Below are 21,014 nucleotides of genomic sequence, written 5' to 3'. Positions count from 1 at the left end.
CAGGTTGACATTGTGGTTGAAGTCTAGACATCCAAAGATACCTGAAAAGATTGAATAATACGTCAATTTACGCGGACTAAATTTCTAAATTTGGGGTTGAACACTGTGACAAATGGATTTGTACATAATTCAGTATTAGATGGTTTAAACAAGTGTGTACAGATTGGCTTGCCATACTTGTAGTATCACGACTTGACCGCGTGGCCTAGTTCTGTAAGGCGTATTTCCATTGGCTGCTTTGGCCAATAGGAGGAAACGAGGTTAGCTTCGTGGCGTGTGGAAGGTTAGAGCGTTCTTGACAGTCGAGGGGGACAGACGTGTTTTGATGTCTCCGCGTTGGGCGAGAATGCTGCTCCCGTGAACACTGAAGTCTAACACCGAAAGACTTGTGTGCGGACGAACCATGGGTGGTTCTAGGCTGTAAAGATACAGCACCCCGGTCGGAGTGATGGGTGGGACCACTTGACAGCGGGAGAGAGAGAGAGATGGGCATCCCCTCCTTGGCGCTACGAATTGATGTTTGAGAGCGCAGGGTTGTAGCAACGCTGGAGTACTGGGAACTGGGTGGAGCCGCACCCCATAGCCACCACGAGCGGTATTGCGTGGGTGGTATGTATCCCGGGTATGTACCCGTTAAGTTTGTGGAGTTACCGTACGAGTGAACTGCCACCGAAGAAACATGATCATAAGTTTGTGGAGTCACTGAAGTGTGAACTGCCACCGAAGAACCATAATCGTCGAGAAGATTGTGTGAGACGTAGACGTCGTCAATTTAAGTATTACGCGACACGTGATGTGCGTAACATGACACTGTAGTAAACAGGAACTGTAAACATTAGCAGAATTGTGTGGATCAGGAACATTCATCTAACGTGAGACAGTTAGTCTCCGACGTGTGTTAAGATATTATTCTTCTTATAATATGAATGAACGTGATCTGTAGAATGCATGAGAAATAACGTATTTGTATTGTTGTGTTGATGATTCATTACAGGTACGAGGGCAAAGGGCATTGAGAGTGTTTAGTCTTTGTGCTTTGTCTGAGTGTTGTGTGCGAGTGACAGTAGACAGTAAACAGAGTAGAGCACGCATATGTTCTATACACACACACACACTTACCTGAAATTTCATCCGTAACAAACACTATGCGAACAACATGCCCGCACATTTATACCCGCACATTGACGCTGACTTAGATTTGGGTTGAAGACTAAGTCAACATCTCCCCCCCCCCCCCCCCCCCCGCCCAAAGCACAAAGTCACAATTATCTACGTGTCTGTATGTTTAACATTTAGAAACTAAAGCTGTCTAGAGTTAGGCCTAAATTGATTTGAATTGAATTTAGTTAAGTTGTATTGTATTGAATGCAGTCACAGAGATTGAGATGTTGTTGAAGACCAGACATAATTATGGCATACCCTCACAATCATGCGCATAATTCCAGGCACAGAGTTGGAGAGTGGGTGAAAGCTAGACATACAACATACCACCACAGGGAGAGTTATAATCCCAGTCACAGAGATTGAGATTTTGTTGAAGACCAGACAAACGGCATATACCCTCACAATCAAACGCATAATCCCAGGCACAGAGTTGGAGAGTGGGTGAAAGCTAGACATACAACATACCATCACAGGGAGAGTTATAATCCCAGTCACAGAGATTGAGTGTGGGTGAAAGCTAGACATACAACATACCACCACAGGGAGAGTTATAATCCCAGTCACAGAGATTGAGTATGGGGTTGAATACTAGGGGCGCCGGGCAGTCTTGTACCGCGGGGATCTCATTGGTGACAGCGCACTTGTAGAACTTTGTGCAGTCATCGGGGTTGTAGAAATGGTAGTCTTCGCCCAGTGTCAGCGCGGGGCAGCGAAACTGACCGGCGGCCAACGTGGTAAGCACTGAAAATTGCAGGTGTCTACGATGTGGTTGTTGTTGTTGATGGTGGTGATGTTGTTGTTGGTGGTGGGGTATGGTGTTTTTGTTGTTGGTAGTGGTGGTGGTAGTGTGTGTGTGTGTGTGTGTGTGTGTGTGTGTGTGTGTGTGTGTGTGTGTGTGTGTGTCTGCGTGTAGTGTGTGTGTGTGTGTGTGTGTGTGTGTGTGTGTGTGTGTGTGTGTGTGTGTGTGTGTGTGTGACCGAGAAAGAGAGACAGACAGACAGACAGACAGACAGACATATAGACAGACAGACAGATTGATAGAAAGCCTAAATGTGAAAATGACGGACAATAATGACAAGAAGAAATCTTTCCCTTTGACTAAATGTCTGGCACGATTATTGTCACATTTAGAATCAATCACAAAATACAGCTTTTATCTGTGAAAACTGCGTTTACTGTCATACAATTCTTCCCTTAAAATACTTTCATAAAGTAGTATTTATAAAACAAATATAAGTTGCGTTACAGTCTATACATTTACATTTACAGTGTGAAAAATATTCAACGTACCTAACTTGGTTACTGGTGTGTTTTCTTTTTATATTTAGTCAAGTTTTGACTAAATAATTTAACATAGAGGGGGGAATCGAGACGAGGGTCGTGGTGTATGTGTGTGTGTGTGTGTGTGTGTGTGTCTGTGTGTGTGTGTAGAGCGATTCAGACTAAACTACTGGACCGATCTTTATGAAATTTGACATGAGAGTTCCTGGGCATGAAATCCCCATACGTTTTTTTCATTTTTTTGATAAATGTCTTTGATGACGTCATATCCGGCTTTTCGTGAAAGTTGAGGCGGCACTGTCACGCCCTCATTTTTCAACCAAATTGGTTGAAATTTTGGTCAAGTAATCTTCGACAAAGCCCGGGGTTCGGTATTGTATTTCAGCTTGGTGGCTTAAAAATTAATTAATGACTTTGGTCATTAAAAATCTGAAAATTGTAAAAAAAAATAAAAATTTATAAAACGATCCAAATTTACGTTTATCTTATTCTCCATCATTTGCTGATTCCAAAAACATATAAATATGTTATATTCGGATTAAAAACAAGCTCTGAAAATTAAATATATAAAAATTATTATCAAAATTAAATTGTCCAAATCAATTTAAAAACACTTTCATCTTATTCCTTGTTGGTTCCTGATTCCAAAAACATATAGATATGATATGTTTGGATTAAAAACACGCTCAGAAAGTTAAAACAAAGAGAGGTACAGAAAAGCGTGCTATCCTTCTTAGCGCAACTGCTACCCCGCTCTTCTTGTCAATTTCACTGCCTTTGCCATGAGCGGTGGACTGACGATGCTACGAGTATACGGTCTTGCTGAAAAATGGCAGCTACTTGACTAAATATTGTATTTTCGCCTTACGCGACTTGTTATTTAAATAATATGACGTCATTAATCATCATATCAATTCATTACACTGTTTATCACGTGCCGTCATTCCATTCTTTACATACCATCCTGAAGAAGGCAGTTAGGTTACATGCCGAAATATTGAATTAAACGTACATAACCTGGTTACTGGTGTGTTTTCTTTTTATTTAAATTTACAGTCTGGTTCATGTTAGGGGTTCTTAATATTTTAGCTGAGAATATATGACTGAAAGATACTATTATATACCTCAGAGAAAAAAATAACTGAATACAAATTATTTTATTTTATTGCAATTTGTCATACTAAAAACTGACTCTCCTGGCATTTTCACCAACGAAAACTTCTCTCATAAAACCATACATTGTACTTTTTGATGATGAACTGCATATTTTGTAAGAGTATTTCCTATAACTACGTACAGCGTTGAGCCTATTACATTAAAAACAACAAGTGTTATTAAAACAGAATATTTGTGTTATATAGATTCATAAATAAACTATTATTCAAGAATACTTGCAATTGAAAATTAAGACTCTTTGAAACAAAAGAATGTGCTCATGTATTTGTATCAGTCAAATAGTTTAACGTGATAACTTTATTTGCAAAACTTTTATCTAGAGGCACATATCTGAGTGAAATCTATTTTCTGACTTAAGCACATAAACACCCTCCATTATTTTCCACCACTTCGGCTTGCAATATATACAGTTCATTACAGTTCATCGCCTTTCTAAACGTCATTTACGTGTGAGTAAAACCATTTGCCGTCACCAAACTCTTAACAGCGAACCGCTAAAACTAAACAGTTTTTTTCAGTTTTGACAAATGACCACCTATTAATACAATTTTAAACAAAAACTGTATTTGTAGTTTTTTTGTTTAGGATATGTTTTGGAGAAAACAATTAACATTTAATTGGATAAACTTTTTAATGGAATGGAATGCACATACAAAACACGAGAGAGAGAGAGAGAGAGAGAGAGAGAGAGAGAGAGAGAGAGAGAGAGAGAGAGAGAGAGACAGACAGACAGAGACAGAGAGAGAGACAGAGAGAGACAGAGAGAGAGACAGAGAGAGAGACAGAGAGAGACACAGAGAGAGACAGAGAGAGAGACAGAGAGAGAGACAGAGACAGACAGACAGACAGACAGACAAGAGACTCAGAGAGAGAAACATAAACAGTTAGACAGAAGACAGACAGACAGAGAGAATTAGAGAAACAGTTAGAGAGAGACAGAGATAGACACGACAGTGAGAGATACAGAGACAGAACGAGATATTAGAGCCATACATTTTCCACTTCAACGAGTCTCATTACAAGCAGACATGCACCCTCCCTAGCAGGGCAAATAAAGCCCAACAACAAACAAAGTTTTTCTTTACCTGAGAGTGTAACGATTATACACAGAGTCCTGTCCATTGCGAAACACAAATTGGGTCCCTGAATTAAACGAAAATACACGACTCTCGAGTCAGTTACAAACGGGCCTTACTGGCCTGCGCAGGGAAAAGATCCAAAGAAATCTCGCACGGCCACCAGAACACTGGAGCTCTCCGTCTATATACCCCTACAGCGAAAATCTACCCGACTGCGGCTGTTGCTGCTAGTACCTCACCCCTAGAGTCTAGTCCTGTCAGTGACAGCAGCCCGTGTTGATAAAAGGAAGATGGGACAAAAACGGGTGGATGTGCGGGTACAATTCAAACATTAAGCATAGGCGCTTGAACGAGTTCACCTTTTGTGCAGTTAGGATCCTTTTCGCTGCCTTGTGCATATTTCTGAAAAGAAAAAGAAACAGAATATAGACAGAGGAAAGAAAATGCTTGGAAAGTGTTTAAAAAGATGACCAAAAACAAGAACTTTATTAAGACCTAGAACACTGCGTGTTTACTAACAATGTGAAAGGGAAAGACAGCCTGACAGAGCAGGACCAATCAGTTTAACTTTTAAATGATTTATGATTTTAACCCTAACCCTGGTCAGATTTTGAATATACATTACAGTATCACTGGTGAATTAACTGGGAGAAAACTACAGAAAACGGTCATATTTCCATTTATGTGTTAGGTTTGGGTGCATTGGTGCACAAAATCCAAACCGCCGAGTACCACACAAAAACAGACCCATACTTAAAGAAGGACATGGAGGATATTGTCCTTCCCATGTAGGCCATGTTGGAAATCATCATAAGTCCGTCGAAGTTTTTTTTACGGGTGAAATCTTCTTTCCAATTCAGCAAATAAAAGCACAAAATAATATGCTCACTGCCTTCTGTGCCAAATATCAAACGTCTGCTGAATTAGGTCTGAGAAACTAAGCGCTCTAAATTAATACAACATGAACAAGAATTGTCAGTGAGAGTCATGCGAAACCAATCTCTCTCATCTCATATCATCTCATCTCATCTCATCTCATCTCATCTCATCTCATCTTATCTTATCTATGCTGGAATGAAGATGTTTTGAACTCTTTGGGACGTTTTTATGATCAGCTAGAGTGATTGTTGATGACCCGGGAGAAGTTATAACGAATGACGACTAAATACAAAGATCAGATAAAGATAATACTGGTCGCACATCACTCCTACTTGGAGATTTGTTTTCCATATTGTAAAACAATTTTTTTTTCAACGGAATGAGTTTATATGTATGTATTGGTGGCCTGGAAAAGCCTGCATTCCTCTCTTTATTACACCCCCGGTATAGGGGTGTGTATAGGTTTCACTCGATGTGTTTGTTTGTGTGTTTGTTTGTGTGTTTGTGTGTTTGTTTGTGTGTTTGTGTGTTTGTGTTCGCAAGTAGATCTCAAGAATGAACGGACCGATCGTCACCAAACTTGGTGAACAGGTTCTATACATTCCTGAGACGGTCCTTACAAAAATTGGGACCAGTCAAACACACGGTTAGGGAGTTATTGGTGGATTAAAATTATACAAGGACTTATAGAGGCACACCCCCGTTGTTCAAAGGGAAATAACCATTCTCACTGCCACCAACTGAGAAGGTTATTTCCCTTTGACGGGGGTGTTTTTCCTATCGGAGGAATTTCTTGTTGTTCTTGTATTTTTGTTTCATGTACCCCCCTGGGGTTTCTTGAAATAAATTTGACTTGACTACTCCCATGGATGGGTTAATTTGGTTTGGATCAATTCGTGTATGTTCTGATTAATGGTTTTGCAAAACTTGCCGAGAAATACCATATCAACGTTGTCATGGAAGAATCCAAAACAACAACCCAGGGTAAAACAACATAGCTTAAACTAATTTTAATTGTATAAACCACAACCTGAATTGCAGTAAATCGAAATAGGTTTTAACGATGATTACTGTGAATACTTATAAATATCAAATGTAGCCAATTTGAATAAACAAGCCTATAAAGATTACAACGATTTATTCAATCGTTGTTTCCGTCGTAAAGGCAAGGAATTACACATACAAATAACCAAAAGAGGGAAGATATGAGTGTGTCAGTCTTAAATGATCTCAATTCTTTTGTAAATAACAAAATCCATTAGGCCAAAAAAAAAATAGGTCTGTTTACGGTAACCCGACCGACCCTATTTTTTTCGCGCGACCCTAGACTTTTTTTTTGGCATTTGGGGGAAAAAAAAAAAAATCTTGGGTTTTTTGCAAAATAACGTAAAAATATGGTTTTTTGGAGAAAAAAAAAATCCCGACCTACCGACCCTATTTTTTTGGCCTATGTTACCGTAAACAGACCTTTTTTTGGCCTTAGTGTATGCAGGGACGTCCGCCCGGTCGCCAGGGGCGAGTAAAACATCCGCCGGGCTGAAAGAAATCGCCTGGCAACTTGCCCGGCTGGCCAGTGAAAATTCTGGTCAAATGCAACATTTTTGGTTGTAATATCGAGTTTCAAATCAGATGGAGCAACTTTAGTATGCACCGGGCCAGCGAAATTTCTGGCGGGCTAGTGACTCTCTTGCAGTTACTTGCCCGACTGGCGAGTTAAAATTTTGGGATTTGGCCATCCCAGTGTTTGTAGTTGTGGGTTCATCATTGACAGTAACACGGGGGACTGTACACGGTAAAGGGATAAACATAAAGATATGTACTATATATGGAAAGACTTTGTTTGCAAACAATAAAACCATTCACAAAAATAAATAAATAAAGAAACAAATAAATAAAAATCAACGCGATAAAAAAAATTAGGGTTATCATTTTACATTTTCACCGAAAACTTCAGGAGACATTATCCAAAATCTTTCAACAAACCAAATTTTCCTCACAAATTAATATCATTTTTCATGATATTTTCACGTGCCTCTAGCCAGTCAGAAAAAAAGAGGGAGGTAAGGGGGTGCAGGATGCTACCTCACAACAAGGGCGGGCACTGATGTAGGCGTAAAAAAAAAGGTGTAACCCTATGTGTAGAAAAGAGTCGTGAGAAAGGGGTACACATGATACAACAAAACGAGACGATGGGCACGTCTCTGTACAATATTTTCACAGAAGTGTGTACATTGTATTCATATAGCAATCTGCACAAGTTTTTGAAATACAGTCCGTTGTGTACAAATCATTTATACAGCAGTCAGCAACACGTTTCAAAATGTGGCCCGTCTCACGGATCTTAGGCTGATTAAGATTTTACTAAGAACCTGTTTTATGATGAGATTCAAATGGTTTTTTTATTACTGCTTCAAATTATGAAAGCATCTAAGTTAAATGAACAAGAAAAAAGACATAAGAAAACAGCAGGTTATTTTGATAATTCACACATTGTGCCGATGAGGTATAAATAACACTTGCTTACACATGGATTGACACTTTCAGGCTTCAAAACCTGAAACAAATATCAAATAAAACCCGATTCTGGAATGGCAACAGCTGAAAAAACGTATGTGTACTACTGCTAACACACACGCTGGTATTGATAGCAACTTAGTTAATTTCCATCCAATCCGACCACAAGAAATCCCCAACGCAAGGAAAAGGTGACCAAACATGGTTCAAAAGTAGCTACCTATCGGCGGGTACTGAACAAACAGTACTTGAATGAGCAGCAACGCTATTTTCGCTTTGGGTTGTAATAAGCGGGATAATTATTTAGTTTCTGCATTCTGGAATGTGTGAGGTTCGCCTGTAAGTTTCAGCTTAAAGGTTCGGCAAAACACGTTTGGTTATATGTTGCTCATTTTATGACAAGGCGCATACAAGTATCAACTTATCGTCATCATTATTGCCCGTAATAATTAAGTTGACACTGTCGCCTTAAAGACAGAAATATCGTTCCCCTTTCGAAACACAGCTCACAAAAACGCAGCTAACTAACTTCAGTGTCTTTTGAAATACACTCGATTTTCTACAATCGAGTAAATGTAACGAAAGACACACACAGACAAATGCACACACAAAATAATGATCTACATAGATACTATCTTCTTTATTTCATCAGCTACTTTTTTTGAATGGTCGTTTAGGTTTGTATTGTTCAGAACTATGTCGCTACAGACACAAGATCCAATTTTTGGTTAGTGAATCATTGTGGATAAATACTACCTAAATGATTTAGAAAAGCGAAACGGACCCACTTGTCCATGATACTCAACACACATCTGTTAACTTTGCAATTTGTCTGCCGCCCCCATCATCCTTTGTGCGATCTCGTGACAAGTCTCGCCCAGTACGAGATGTTGACACCGTTTAATCAGAAGAAGCCAAGCTTTTGTACTCGACCGTTAAGTGTGTGCACTGTCTTCTGCAGTACAAACACTTTAGTACCCCGTTGTCATTTCACGAGTACTGTGTTAGTGAAATGTGCCCACACAAACTCTCTGGCTTGTACTATGTATATACTTTGGGCAAGAATTCATTCAAGCGTTTGGAGCACGCGAGGACTGTGCTAGAACGAAGAATAATTACCAACATTATATCTACGATGTGTCTGTGCCACTTTCGGGTTCACTCAGTCAATTGAGCCATATAATTATGTATCAACAATTATTTGGTACGGAAAAGGACAAAAGAAAGGAGGGAGACAGGGAGAAACAGAACGATGTTCACGAGCGATCGCGTGGTGTTTTAAACAGTATCTTCTTTGTTGCTCGTTCATGTGTGTCAAACTTTCAACCAAAATCAATCTATTTATATTACCATGAATGTACCTAAGTGCTAACCAGGCAACTTCCACAGGCGAGGACTTTCAGAAACAAGAAATTCCTCCGAGGTAGGAAAAACACCCCCGTCCTTACCATTCTCACTGCCACCAACTGAGAAGGTTATTTCCCTTTGACCATTAATATGTCCCTCTATAAGTCCTTGTAGAATCTTAATCCACCAATAACTCCCTAACCGTGTGTTTGACTGGTCCCAATTTTTGTAAGGACCGTCTCAGGAATGTATAGAACCTGTTCACCAAGTTTAGTGACGATCGGTCCGTTCATTCTTGAGATCTATATGCGAACACAAACACACAAACAAACAAACAAACAAACAAACAAACACATCGACCGAATCCTATACACACCCCTATACCGGGGCTGTAAATAGGACAAATTAGGTACTTGGGGCGTTGGTAGGTTTGTAAAACCCGTTTGTAAATGCACATACACATGTGTTGAAACAAAATAAATAAACAAATACACAAATACAAGAATCAATGTTTTAAAGAAAATATCACGAAATCCATTAATAAATGAATGGTTGTACAATAGACTAAATTAATAGATAGATAAATACATAAAATATGCACTCTAACACTAACTTTCGCTCAACACTCTAGCTTTCACCCACATCAGTACTTGAAAGTAGACTTTTTAAAAATCGCAGCACAATCTTTTCAGCACTTTCTCCCAAAGTAGCCTGCTTTTCAACAACAAGCAACTAAATGGGGATTCTATACAGTCGGAGAGAAGATTAAATACAATTTAATAAAAGGATTAAGGAGTGTCGGACACGAACGCTAGGAGGGTGTGTAAGCGGCTTCAACCCCCTATATCAATACATAGCACTAACCACTTCTCCGTATGCTTTGCAATGTCACTGAAATGGGTGACGACATTTCGAACCTACGAATAAAGGTGTGTTTGTTGAAATAAAGATGGTATATGACGAGTTAGAAGGCCAGCAATCTCCAGAAATCACAAAAACGTTAATATGCTCATCTCAAAGTCAGTGTCAAAGTCTTAGTCTTTGTAAGACTACCAAAAGGAAAAATAAAAAGACAATGAATGATACGCTTAGTAGCACATGGCAGAGGAATAAAGAACGAATGTGTTCCTCCTTGCAATCTTTCGAGGAAGCAATATGTACCCCAAAGCTAAGGTTACATAGGCTTATCTTCTTCTTCTGCGTTCGTGGGCTGAAACTCCCACGTACACTCGTGTTTTTGCACGAGTGGAATTTTACGTGTATGACCGTTTTTTATCCCGCCATTTAGGCAGCCATACGCCGTTTTCGGAGGAAGCATGCTGGGTATTTTCGTGTTTCTATAACCCACCGAACTCTGACATGGATTACAGGATCTTTTTCGTGCGCACTTGGTCTTGTGCTTGCGTGTACACACGGGGGTGTTCGGACACCGAGGAGAGTCTGCACACAAAGTTGACTCTGAGAAATCTCTCGCCGAACGTGGGGACGAACTCACGCTGACAGCGGCCAACTGGATACAAATCCAGCGCGCTACCGTCTGAGCTACATCCCCGCCCTACATAGGCTTATAATAATTGTTTAAATATTTGTGTTTATTGTGCACGTTGTTCGTTCACTTTGAAAGCATGAAAGATGGAATTGCGTGTACTGGTTTTGCATTGTACTAGTCTTTATTTATGTTTAAATAATCATCTTCTTTTGTGATTCTCGATCTCGGTCCGTTAGCCGTCTCTCTTGGATTTGTGTTAAACGGAAACCAAGTTTCAAACTCACATCAAACAGGATATAGGGACAAGAGATTGCATGCGAGAAGAACAATGACAAGATAGCAAAGAACATGTGCTCACCAGTATAATGGACAATACAAAACGAACACGGGACCGGTTTCAACGAATGTCTTCATCAGCAAATAAAATACTGAAATTATAAAAGGAGTGATGACAGAAAGAGAAATGACAGAAACAGAAATTTGATGTCTGTCTTCTTCTTTACTATTTTTCTTCTTTCACTTTCTGTCATCTCTCCTTTTACATTTTTAGTATTTTAATGCTGATGAAGACATCGAAACCGGTGTAACACGACATTTTTACTCCACGAAAAATTTACTCCGGAGTAAATATTTCGTACGAAATTCTTACTCCGAGTACACTTTTCGTACGAGAAAAGAACTCCCCAAGGCACGAAAAAATTACTCCCTCCACGAAATTGTAACTCCCCATTTTGTTTTACTTCCAGTAAAAATCTCGTACGCAAAAAGGGGATGCGGGCGAAGGGATAATGCCAATACGTGATCTTGCGCACACGAATGTCGCTCTACCCTCCTTCCACCCCTTCCACCACCAAGACTAACAGGGGACAAGGGAGTAAAAATTTCGTACACCTGGCATGGGAAGTTAAATTGCTTGTGTTGGGGTGAAGTAATTTATTCGTTATTTATTCGTCAGGGGAGTAACATTTTTGCACGAAATGTTTACTCGGAACTCACCTGTCTTGGGGAGTAATTTTCTCGTGCAATGGGGGAGTGCTTTTTTCGTAAAGGGAGTAACTTTATAGTACGAAATGTTTACTCCGGAGTAAAAATCTCGTGGGAGTAATTTTCTCGTGTTACACCGGTGCCGTGTTTGTTTTGTAGTGTCCATGTTTCCGGTGAGTACCTTGTTATTGTTGTCTTGTTCACATTCAAACCTGGAAAAAGGAATGGCAGAAACCAGGGCCTGAGAACACAGGTTGGTATGCGATGGGATAGTGGGCATACGAGGATTGGTTTAAACAACGTTTTATTCGACATTGTATGGATATAGTTATAGTATATAAGCTTGTTTAGAATCAACAATAAGCTATAAGCTCATAGTGGTGATCCTAACAGGAGAAACAGACATGCGGATGACAACATCTTGCGGCGAGACTCTAACAGATTGCTCTTTATAAACCCCCTAAAATATGCATATATAAATATAAACTACATTTAGGAGGATTAAGAATGAAAAAGAACAACCACTGCAGAATACATCCAAAACCCGCATTCAACATATTTATTCTTAAAAGCGAGATTTCATAAGCAAAGGCAAGCGAGTATATCTTCGTTTAATTCCATAAATACTCGTGTAGTCCACTACAACAAGGCTTTAATTAACTGAGGAAGTGGACAATCAAAACGTACAAGCGTAGACTAATGCTAAATTCAACAAGGCTTTATATAAGACAAGACACTATTCCACATGGGCAGTATCACGTACCGCACCCTAAGTTTGACGACACAACCAAGCTAACCAGACGCTAAGAAAAGTACATGAAAACACGATGTACCATACAATTCCCTTTCCCATCCTTAATAAAAAGGCCCAGATCCGAGTTCACACGCCTTGTGCAAATACCTCAAAAACAGCGACACAAATGATTCCCCAAACCACTCAGCCTCCTATTTCTAAAACGCATCAAAGTCATTCATCTGTCGAGAAGGGACTGTAGACTAGTTTGGGTTTTGAAAACTTATCTAGGCGGGCTTGCGAAATCTTAAGCATAATGGGAGTGTGATTTGGAGCAGACAGAAGAGGGAGAGGAGGAGGGGGGGGGTGTGAGGTTTAAAAGTATTGGTTAGGGGTACAAATGTGCATATAGTGAAAATGAAAATATTCGACACATTCTTTGTAAAAAGAAGGGGACACAGATGCGACGGTCTGGTGTGTGTGGGGGGGGGTATGCTTTAGGGAACCCACAGAACATGGGAGAGAGAGAGAGAAAGAGAGAGAGAGAGAGAGAGACAGAGACAGAGACAGACAGACAGACAGACAGACAGACATACAGTCAGACAGATAGACAGACAGACAGACCGACCCACACACAGGCAGATAGAAGAAACGATGGAGCATACATCAAGGATACGAGAATAAGTTAGAGAAAAAGAGACACGTAGAGGTTACACGCCGAGTCTCAGTGATTATTAAAAATAATGATCGAAGTTAGCGGATCATGAAAAATGCGAGCTTTAGCGAGCTTTTTCATGACCGCGAACTGAGACCATTATTTTTTATAATCACTGAGACGAGGTGTGTAACCTCTTTATTCCTCCTTTCTTCAGTTATTCAAAGAAAAGAGGAGGTTTTTTGCGAAAGTTTGATCGAATCCTATTCACTCAACCAGTCAACCTGCGCAGGCGATCGATTAATGCGCGGTTGTATAGTTCCGTGCAAATCATTTCATTCTGTTAACACTTCTTGTCAGTTTTCCTATTTTGGACTAAAATCAAGTACACAGATATGCTGTTATTCTGCTGTGGCGGCAAAGGCAGATATTGTGTGTTCTGTATATGTTTTGGTATCGCTTAGGATAATGTTCTTTCGTCAAATGGGACTAGCAGACGAACTTTTGCACCCGTGTTCCAACGTTAAAAACTGTATGAAGTTCAGTTTTCTGGGGAAAATAGTGTATGAAACCGCTTTATGTTGTTTAAATTGATGAGATGTGTGCATTTGGTTGCGTGTGATCTGTTTTTTAAATGAAATATTGTTGAAAACTGACCGTCGGATTGCAGTCTGTTGTCGAAGAAACTGAGTGAAAAGAAGGGGAACTTGCCTTGCGGGAAATTGCTTGTGATGAACGTTTGAGCACGGCAAATCTAGATTCAGAAAACAACCGAACTCATGGATTTTATATGAAGATTCATGTGTTCAGGCCTGTAGTTGTTAATTTAAATGCGGTATGTTTGTATTGTTTGCTCCAGAGATGTATACTTCGTACGTTAGAGCGTTCGGAACTTTTCAGTCGCAAAAAGTAGTACCGAAACAGAACAACTTCTCAACCCATTGCACTATCGAGGATTCAGGCTGTTGCTGGGTCGTTATTTGTTTGGTTGCTGGGTCATTATCGAAAAATAACTACCCCTACAAGTTTACAGAGGTAAAGAAGCAGAGGGGGGAATAAAGGCAATTATTCTACGGAAGCCTATAACCGTTATTTTAAAGCTCCTAAAATTACCTGAGTATGCACTCTTCTTCTTCTTCTGTGTTCGTGGGCTGAAACTCCCACGTACACTCGTGTTTTTTTGCACGAGTGGAATTGTACGTGTATGACCGTTTTTTACCCCGCCATTTAGGCAGCCATACGCCGTTTTCGGAGGAAGCATGCTGGGTATTTTTGTGTTTCTATAACCCACCGAACTCTGACATGGATTACAGGATCTTTTTCGTGCGCACTTGGTCTTGTGCTTGCGTGTACACACGGGGGTGTTCGGACACCGAGGAGAGTCTGCACACAAAGTTGACTCTGAGAAATAAATCTCTCGCCGAACGTGGGGACGAACTCACGCTGACAGCGGCCAACTGAATACAAATCTGACTACCGACTGAGCTACATCCCCGCCCCTTAGTATGCACTCAATTACAGTGCGCGAACAGAAACACACAAAAACCTTCTATGTGAATAAAACCCCTTCTGTTACTCGGGGAAACTTCCATCTGCAAAACAAACACACACGAACAAAACCCTTTACTTTTTCAATCTATTACTTCTTTCCCTACGTGTTGAAAAATGTGCTTATGTTGTTCAAACTTATCTCCCCGACTGAAGCATCTCTCTACCTCAACCGGGTATCATGAAATCCACCCGGAGTTGTGTTTTCGGTGAAGTATCTCTCATCTTACACGGGGTGTCATAAAATCCACCCGGATTGTAAATAATAAACAGTTAATTGTATCCCGTACGCGTGTGTTGAAGGTTGTAAAAGGTAAGTCCCTACAATCAACACACAAAGAGTGTATTATGTTCTGATGATGGTCAATTGGATTCTTGTGTCTTTGATGGGTGTTAAATTTGAACATACAAGGATGATTTTCTCACCCGTATGTCAAAATGAAAGTTGAAGTGTGTGCAATCGCGTAGCAAGAAGTGGTAGATCGTGTCGAGTTGTTTGATTAGCGCAGAGAGAGAGCGAGAGCGTGAGAGAGAGAGAGAGAGAGAGAGAGAGAGAGAGAGAGAGAGAGAGAGAGAGAGAAAGAGAGAGAGAGGGGAGAGAGAGAGAGGGGAGAGAGAGAGAGGGGAGAGAGAGAGAGAGAGAAAGAGAGAGAGAGAAAGAGAGAGCGAGAGAGAGAGAGAGAAAGAGAGAGCGAGAGAGAGAGTGAGAGAGCGAGAGAGAAAGTGAGAGCGAGAGAGAGAGACAGAGAGGGAGAGAGAGAGAGAGAGAGAGAGAGAAAAGAGAGAAAGAGACGAAGAGAGGGACAGAGAGAGAGAGACAGAGGGAGACGAAGACAGATAAATAGAGGCGAAGAAAGAGAGAGGGAGAGAGAGATTGATTGATTAAACTTTATTACAGAAGGATGGAGATTTTAGGCGTTGCCTAGTCTTACAATCTGCCCTTGCTAACTAACATGAGAGAGAGAGAGAGAGAGAGAGAGAGAGAGAGAGAGAGAGGGATGGGAGGGGGGAGTGAGAGTGAGATATGGAGAAAGAGAGACGGGGAGAGGCGGAGAGAGAGAGACGGAGAGAGACGGAGAGAGGCGGAGAGACAGAGACAGAGAGAGAGAAAGACTGTGGCATATATACACACACATACACAGAGCCAAAGACCAATAGGGCTGAAGGAAGGGGAGAAGACGTGTTACAGGAATCAATCAAATAACCTCATGTGTATCTGTATGGAAGGGGGGAGGGGGTTAGGGGGAAGAATCTACCCGATGCTCCCCAGCATGTCGTAAGAGGCGACTACGAATACGAATACGAATACTTTATTATCTCATACAGAGAAATTTCAGTGTGGTGCACATTAAAAGACAAAACAAATAATAAGACAACAGATAAAAATACCATACGAAGCATACTACACTCGCGCACGCATATGTACACTAACAGGAATAGTAACATGATTCCAAATAGGTTAATTGCCGTCAGCTTTCGCTAAAAGTTTAACGCTAAAAACTATCATTAATGGATTCTGTTTCTCCTTTTACCCTTGTTAAGTGTTTCTTGTACAGAATATAGTCAATTTTTGTAAAGATTTTAGTCAAGCAGTATGTAAGAAATGTTAAGTCCTTTGTACTGAAAACTTGCATTCTCCCAGTAAGGTAATATATTGTACTACGTTGCAAGCCCCTGGAGCAATTTTTTGATTAGTGCTTTTGTGAACAAGAAACAATTGACAAGTGGCTCTATCCCAATTCCCCCCTTTCCCCGTCGCGATATAACCTTCGTGGTTGAAAACGACGTTAAACACCAAATAAAGAAAAAAGGGGAGGGGGGGTGGAGTTTGTGTGCGAACATGAGCGCGCGCGTGCGTGTATGATTGTGTAATGTCTGGCAGTGTCTGTGTCTTTATGTCTGTCTGTGTTTGTGTGCGTGTGTATGTGTAAAAGAGAAACCACCGGTATTCAGCCGAGACAGCGCTTCGTACAATCAGCAAGGTAAACATTCGCATTGCATACGGACAAAAGATAACTGCATTGCTCGTTCGTGGTCGTCGCACATCAAAAGATGCGGCGGTTTTTTTTGTTAACTCGGTGTGCAGTGCACTGAGATGTCGCTTAATTAAAAGCATTCTGTTTGATTATGCGCTGAGAAAGACTTGAGTCTGACCACCCAGGGGGTAAAGGGAGGGGAGAAAACCTGTATCCATACACCTGTAATCGCCACGAACTGAAACGCGGATAAACTGAATAAAGGGAGAAAACTTAGAGAGCATACAAAGGCGCACACACACACGCACGCACGCACACACTGACGCACGAACGCACGCACACATTCACGCACGTATGCACACACACGCGCACACGCACACACACGCGCACGCACACACACACACACACGCACATATGCACGCACACACACACACACACCCACACTCATCCATTTTTCAGAGAAGTTAAACCCTTAATCCTCCAAACTGATGGTACCAGCTTTCAAATTACACGCAAATTCTAGGATGAGAAAATGTGCCTGTGTCCACTTTGATTGTCAACGGAAAAACGCCTCAAAATGTCACCAACGACTCAAAGCTTTTAGCTTTGAATGCAACTGTTTACCTCATTTACGAATCAACTACAACACAAAACAATCAAAGGACGCTCACAACCAAACAGACCTCAGTTACGATTTGTACATTCGTACATTATCTACAACGACGCATACGCACGAGCAAACAAATCTCCCAACCGCTCCCTCCTTTTCACTCGCAGACATCAACACCATCACCACCACCACCATTCGTAACAATAGCAGCCAGCAAGTCAGCAAGGCACAGAACTATCCATCATCACCAGAACAATCACAAATGAAGCAACTATTAAAAGCACAGTCCTTTCCGTGTAAGGCAACGACATGTACAAGTTTATCTTGTTGTGCTCCTTCGTTAAAACTTATTTTTGTCATGGCTTTGTAAATTTGTATTTGAAATAAAACACTGTTTAAACCACCAAGGCAACAACAACAATAATTATGTTGGTTTAGGGTAACCCGACCGACCCTATTTTTTTCCCGCCGACCCTTAAACACATTTTGCGAACCATACCGAGACTAAGGGAAGTAACCTCATTCGAACTGGACTAAATTTATTATAAAAAAAAATATAAAAAATAAAAAAATAAATAAAAGCCTACCCACCGACCTTATTTGTGTGTGTGGTCACGTGACCCCAAACCAACATTTTGTTGTTGTTGGCCTAAACGCTGTTGTTGAGCATCACAGGTCTGGCCAGACTTGCACGTGAGACACATACCAACAATCAACAGCCTGCCTGCTTCCGAAGAAGTTGGGTGGGTTTTTTTTTTTATAAAGGATTTCCTTAAAGAAACTAAAAGCCTGGGCATGTCTGAGACATTGGGGAGGACTGTGTTTGACGGGAAAGGCTTTGTCTTTAAATGTAACAGTTAAGAAAAACAAATTGGCACAAATAAACACATGAAATAAGAATCACTTTCTTTCCCCAAAACAGATATTAGGCCCCCCAAAAAAATAGGTCTGTTTACGGTAACCCGACCGACCCTATTTTTTTCGCGCGAGCCTAGACTTTTTTTTGGCATTTGGGGGAAAAAAAAAAAAAAAATCTTGGTTTTTTGGCAAAATAACGTAAAAATATGGTTTTTTGGGGAAAAAAAAAAAAAAAAAAAAAAAAACAATCCCGACCTACCGACCCTATTTTTTTGGCCTATGTTACCGTAAACAGACCTTTTTTTTTTTTTTGGCCTTAAGACTCATGCAAACTGCACAGCTCTGACAACGTGTCGCGAGAACAAAAGCAACAACACAACATGACATTGAACTAGACACTGGACTACAAGCCCAATCAAAACTTAGGTAAGATACACACATCTTTCAGGATGCATAATTATTAGGCCAATCAAAAACAAAAGTCTGTTTACGGTAACATAGGCAAAAACAATAGGGTCGGTAGGTCGAGATGTTTTTTTATTTTTTCCCAAAAAACATATTTTTAAGTTATTTTGCCAAAAAACAGACTTTTTTTTATTTATTTATTTTTTTTGTTTGTTTTGTTTTTTCCCCAAATGCCCCAAAAAAAGTATAGGGTCGAAAAATAGGGTCGGTCGGGATACCGTAAACAGACTATTTTTTGTTTGTGCCTTATGACATGCTATACACACACATCAAAAGCACTATGTTCACAGAGTACACACAAAAAAAGGTTTCCACTTACCGTCTGTAGTTGCTGTTGTTGATGATGCTAGAGTTGTGTCAGTTGTCGAAGCTTTTACTGAAGGTGTCGAAACTGATGTTGAAATTGAAGTTGATGTTGTTGTTACTATTGGTGTTATAGGTGTTGAAGCAATGCTCTCTGCTGTAGAAGTACTTGTTGATATTGATGTCGGTGTGGATCTTGGTGTTGTCGTGGTTGTTATTGTCAATGGAGTCAGTGTTGAACTAATTTGGGTTGTCGTTGGGGTAACAGATGTTTCTGAAGTCGTCGGTGGTGTTGCTATTGTTGATGATATTTCTCTTGTGGATAGTGTTGTGGTTGTAGGTGCAGTTGTTAATGTTGTTGCTGTTGTTCTCATTTTGGAACTGCTAATCGTTGTGCTTGTCGACGTTGTTGTTGATGTTGGCGTGTTTGTTTGTGTGGTTCTTAGCGTGACAGTCGGCCCCTGGGTAAGACTAGTGGAAACTGAGGTTGTTGTCGTTGGTGTTGGTGTTGTTGTTTGTGTCGCTGTTGCAGTGGGGGTATTTGACACTGATGTTGTAGCTGTTGTTTGTGTTGTTGTGGGTGATTGTGTTGTTGTTGTTGTTGTTGTTGTGGGTGTTTGTGTTGTTGTTATGGGTTCCTGTGTTGTTGTGGGTGTTTGTGTTGTTGTTATGGGTTCCTGTGTTGTTGTGGGTGTTTGTGTTGTTGTTATGGGTTCCTGTGTTGTTGTGGGCGTTTGTGTTGTTATTGTGGGTGCCTGTGTTGTTGTCGGTTCCTGTGTTGTTGTTGTGGGTTCCTGTGTTGTTGTTGTGGGTTCCTGTGTTGTTGTTGTGGGTTCCTGTGTTGTTGTGGGTGTTTGTGTTGTTATTGTGGGTGCCTGTGTTGTTATGGGTTCCTGTGTTGTTATTGTGGGTTCCTGTGTTGTTGTTGTGGGTTCCTGTGTTGTTGTGGGTGTTTGTGTTGTTGTTATGGGTTCCTGTGTTGTTGTTATGGGTTCCTGTGTTGTTATTGTGGGTTCCTGTGTTGTTGTGGGTGTTTGTGTTGTTGTCATGGGTTCCTGTGTTGTTGTTATGGGTTCCTGTGTTGTTGTTGTGGGTTCCTGTGTTGTTATGGGTTCCTGTGTTGTTGTGGGTGTTTGTGTTGTTGTGGGTGCCTGAGTTGTAGTTGTGGGTTCCTGTGTTGTTGTGGGTGCCTGTGTTGTGGGCGTTTGTGTTGTTGTGGGTATTTGTGTTGTTGTTTGCGTCGTTGTGAGTGTGGTTGTTTGTGCTGTTGTCGGTATCTCAGTTGTTGTTGTTTCTGTCTGTGTCGTTGCGGGCGTGACTGTTGTTGTTGTAGGTGTCACTGTTGTAGAAGGAGTTGTTTCTGTGACTGTTGTAGTGGGTGTTTGGGTTGCTGTCGTTGTTGTACTGTCTGTCGATGCTGTCGGCGATGATGATGCAGGGGATGAGGTAGCGGCTGTATCTGAGGAGGGGGATGTTGGTGTGATTGAGGGTGTTGAGGTTTGAGTGGTGGAGATGGGGTCCCCATAGAGACAGGTCTTGCAACAGGTCTGTAGTCTATCAGAGGCAGCGCAGTCAGATATGGTGCATCCAGCCTCTCTATCCCCATATTCACAATCTGTAACAATGCAAAACAGAACTTGCTACAAAATACAATACATTAATGAAAAAATAATGAAAAATGGTAAAATAAAAATAAGTCTTAGTAAAAGAAAAGAAAATGAAATCAAATAAAATCAAGCCAAGGGCATTAATGTGATAAAAAAAAAAGTCAATTCTGAGATTTACCAGAGACAGTAAAAGGGAGATGTCTCACCCATTCCCAAGTGTACTGCTAATTTTATTTTGTTTCTTGTGATTAATAAATCAGTTTTACTATTAATCAATAGATCGGTGTTATGTTTTTGTTTTAAATCTGTTATTCTTTGATGTATGTACTTATGATTCATTAAATGA

The 21,014-nt window shown here is 40.6% G+C and overlaps 1 protein-coding gene across 1 annotated transcript in view; it reads right to left on the bottom strand.

Moving 5' to 3' along the window:
- The window catches only part of LOC138977031 (mucin-2-like), a gene marked incomplete at its 3' end in the record, with an annotated part of 283,354 nt that overhangs the window by 237,205 nt on the left and 25,135 nt on the right, over positions 1-21,014 (bottom strand). Inside the window, exon 15 of the mRNA XM_070349921.1 lies at positions 19,078-20,676. Within this exon, the coding sequence (XP_070206022.1) occupies positions 19,078-20,676 (1,599 nt within the window). The remainder of the gene's footprint in view (positions 1-19,077; positions 20,677-21,014) is intronic.

This window comes from Littorina saxatilis, linkage group LG9 (genome assembly GCF_037325665.1).
Source record: "Littorina saxatilis isolate snail1 linkage group LG9, US_GU_Lsax_2.0, whole genome shotgun sequence".
Lineage (NCBI taxonomy): Eukaryota > Metazoa > Mollusca > Gastropoda > Littorinimorpha > Littorinidae > Littorina > Littorina saxatilis.
This window is presented reverse-complemented; position numbering and strand designations above follow the sequence as displayed.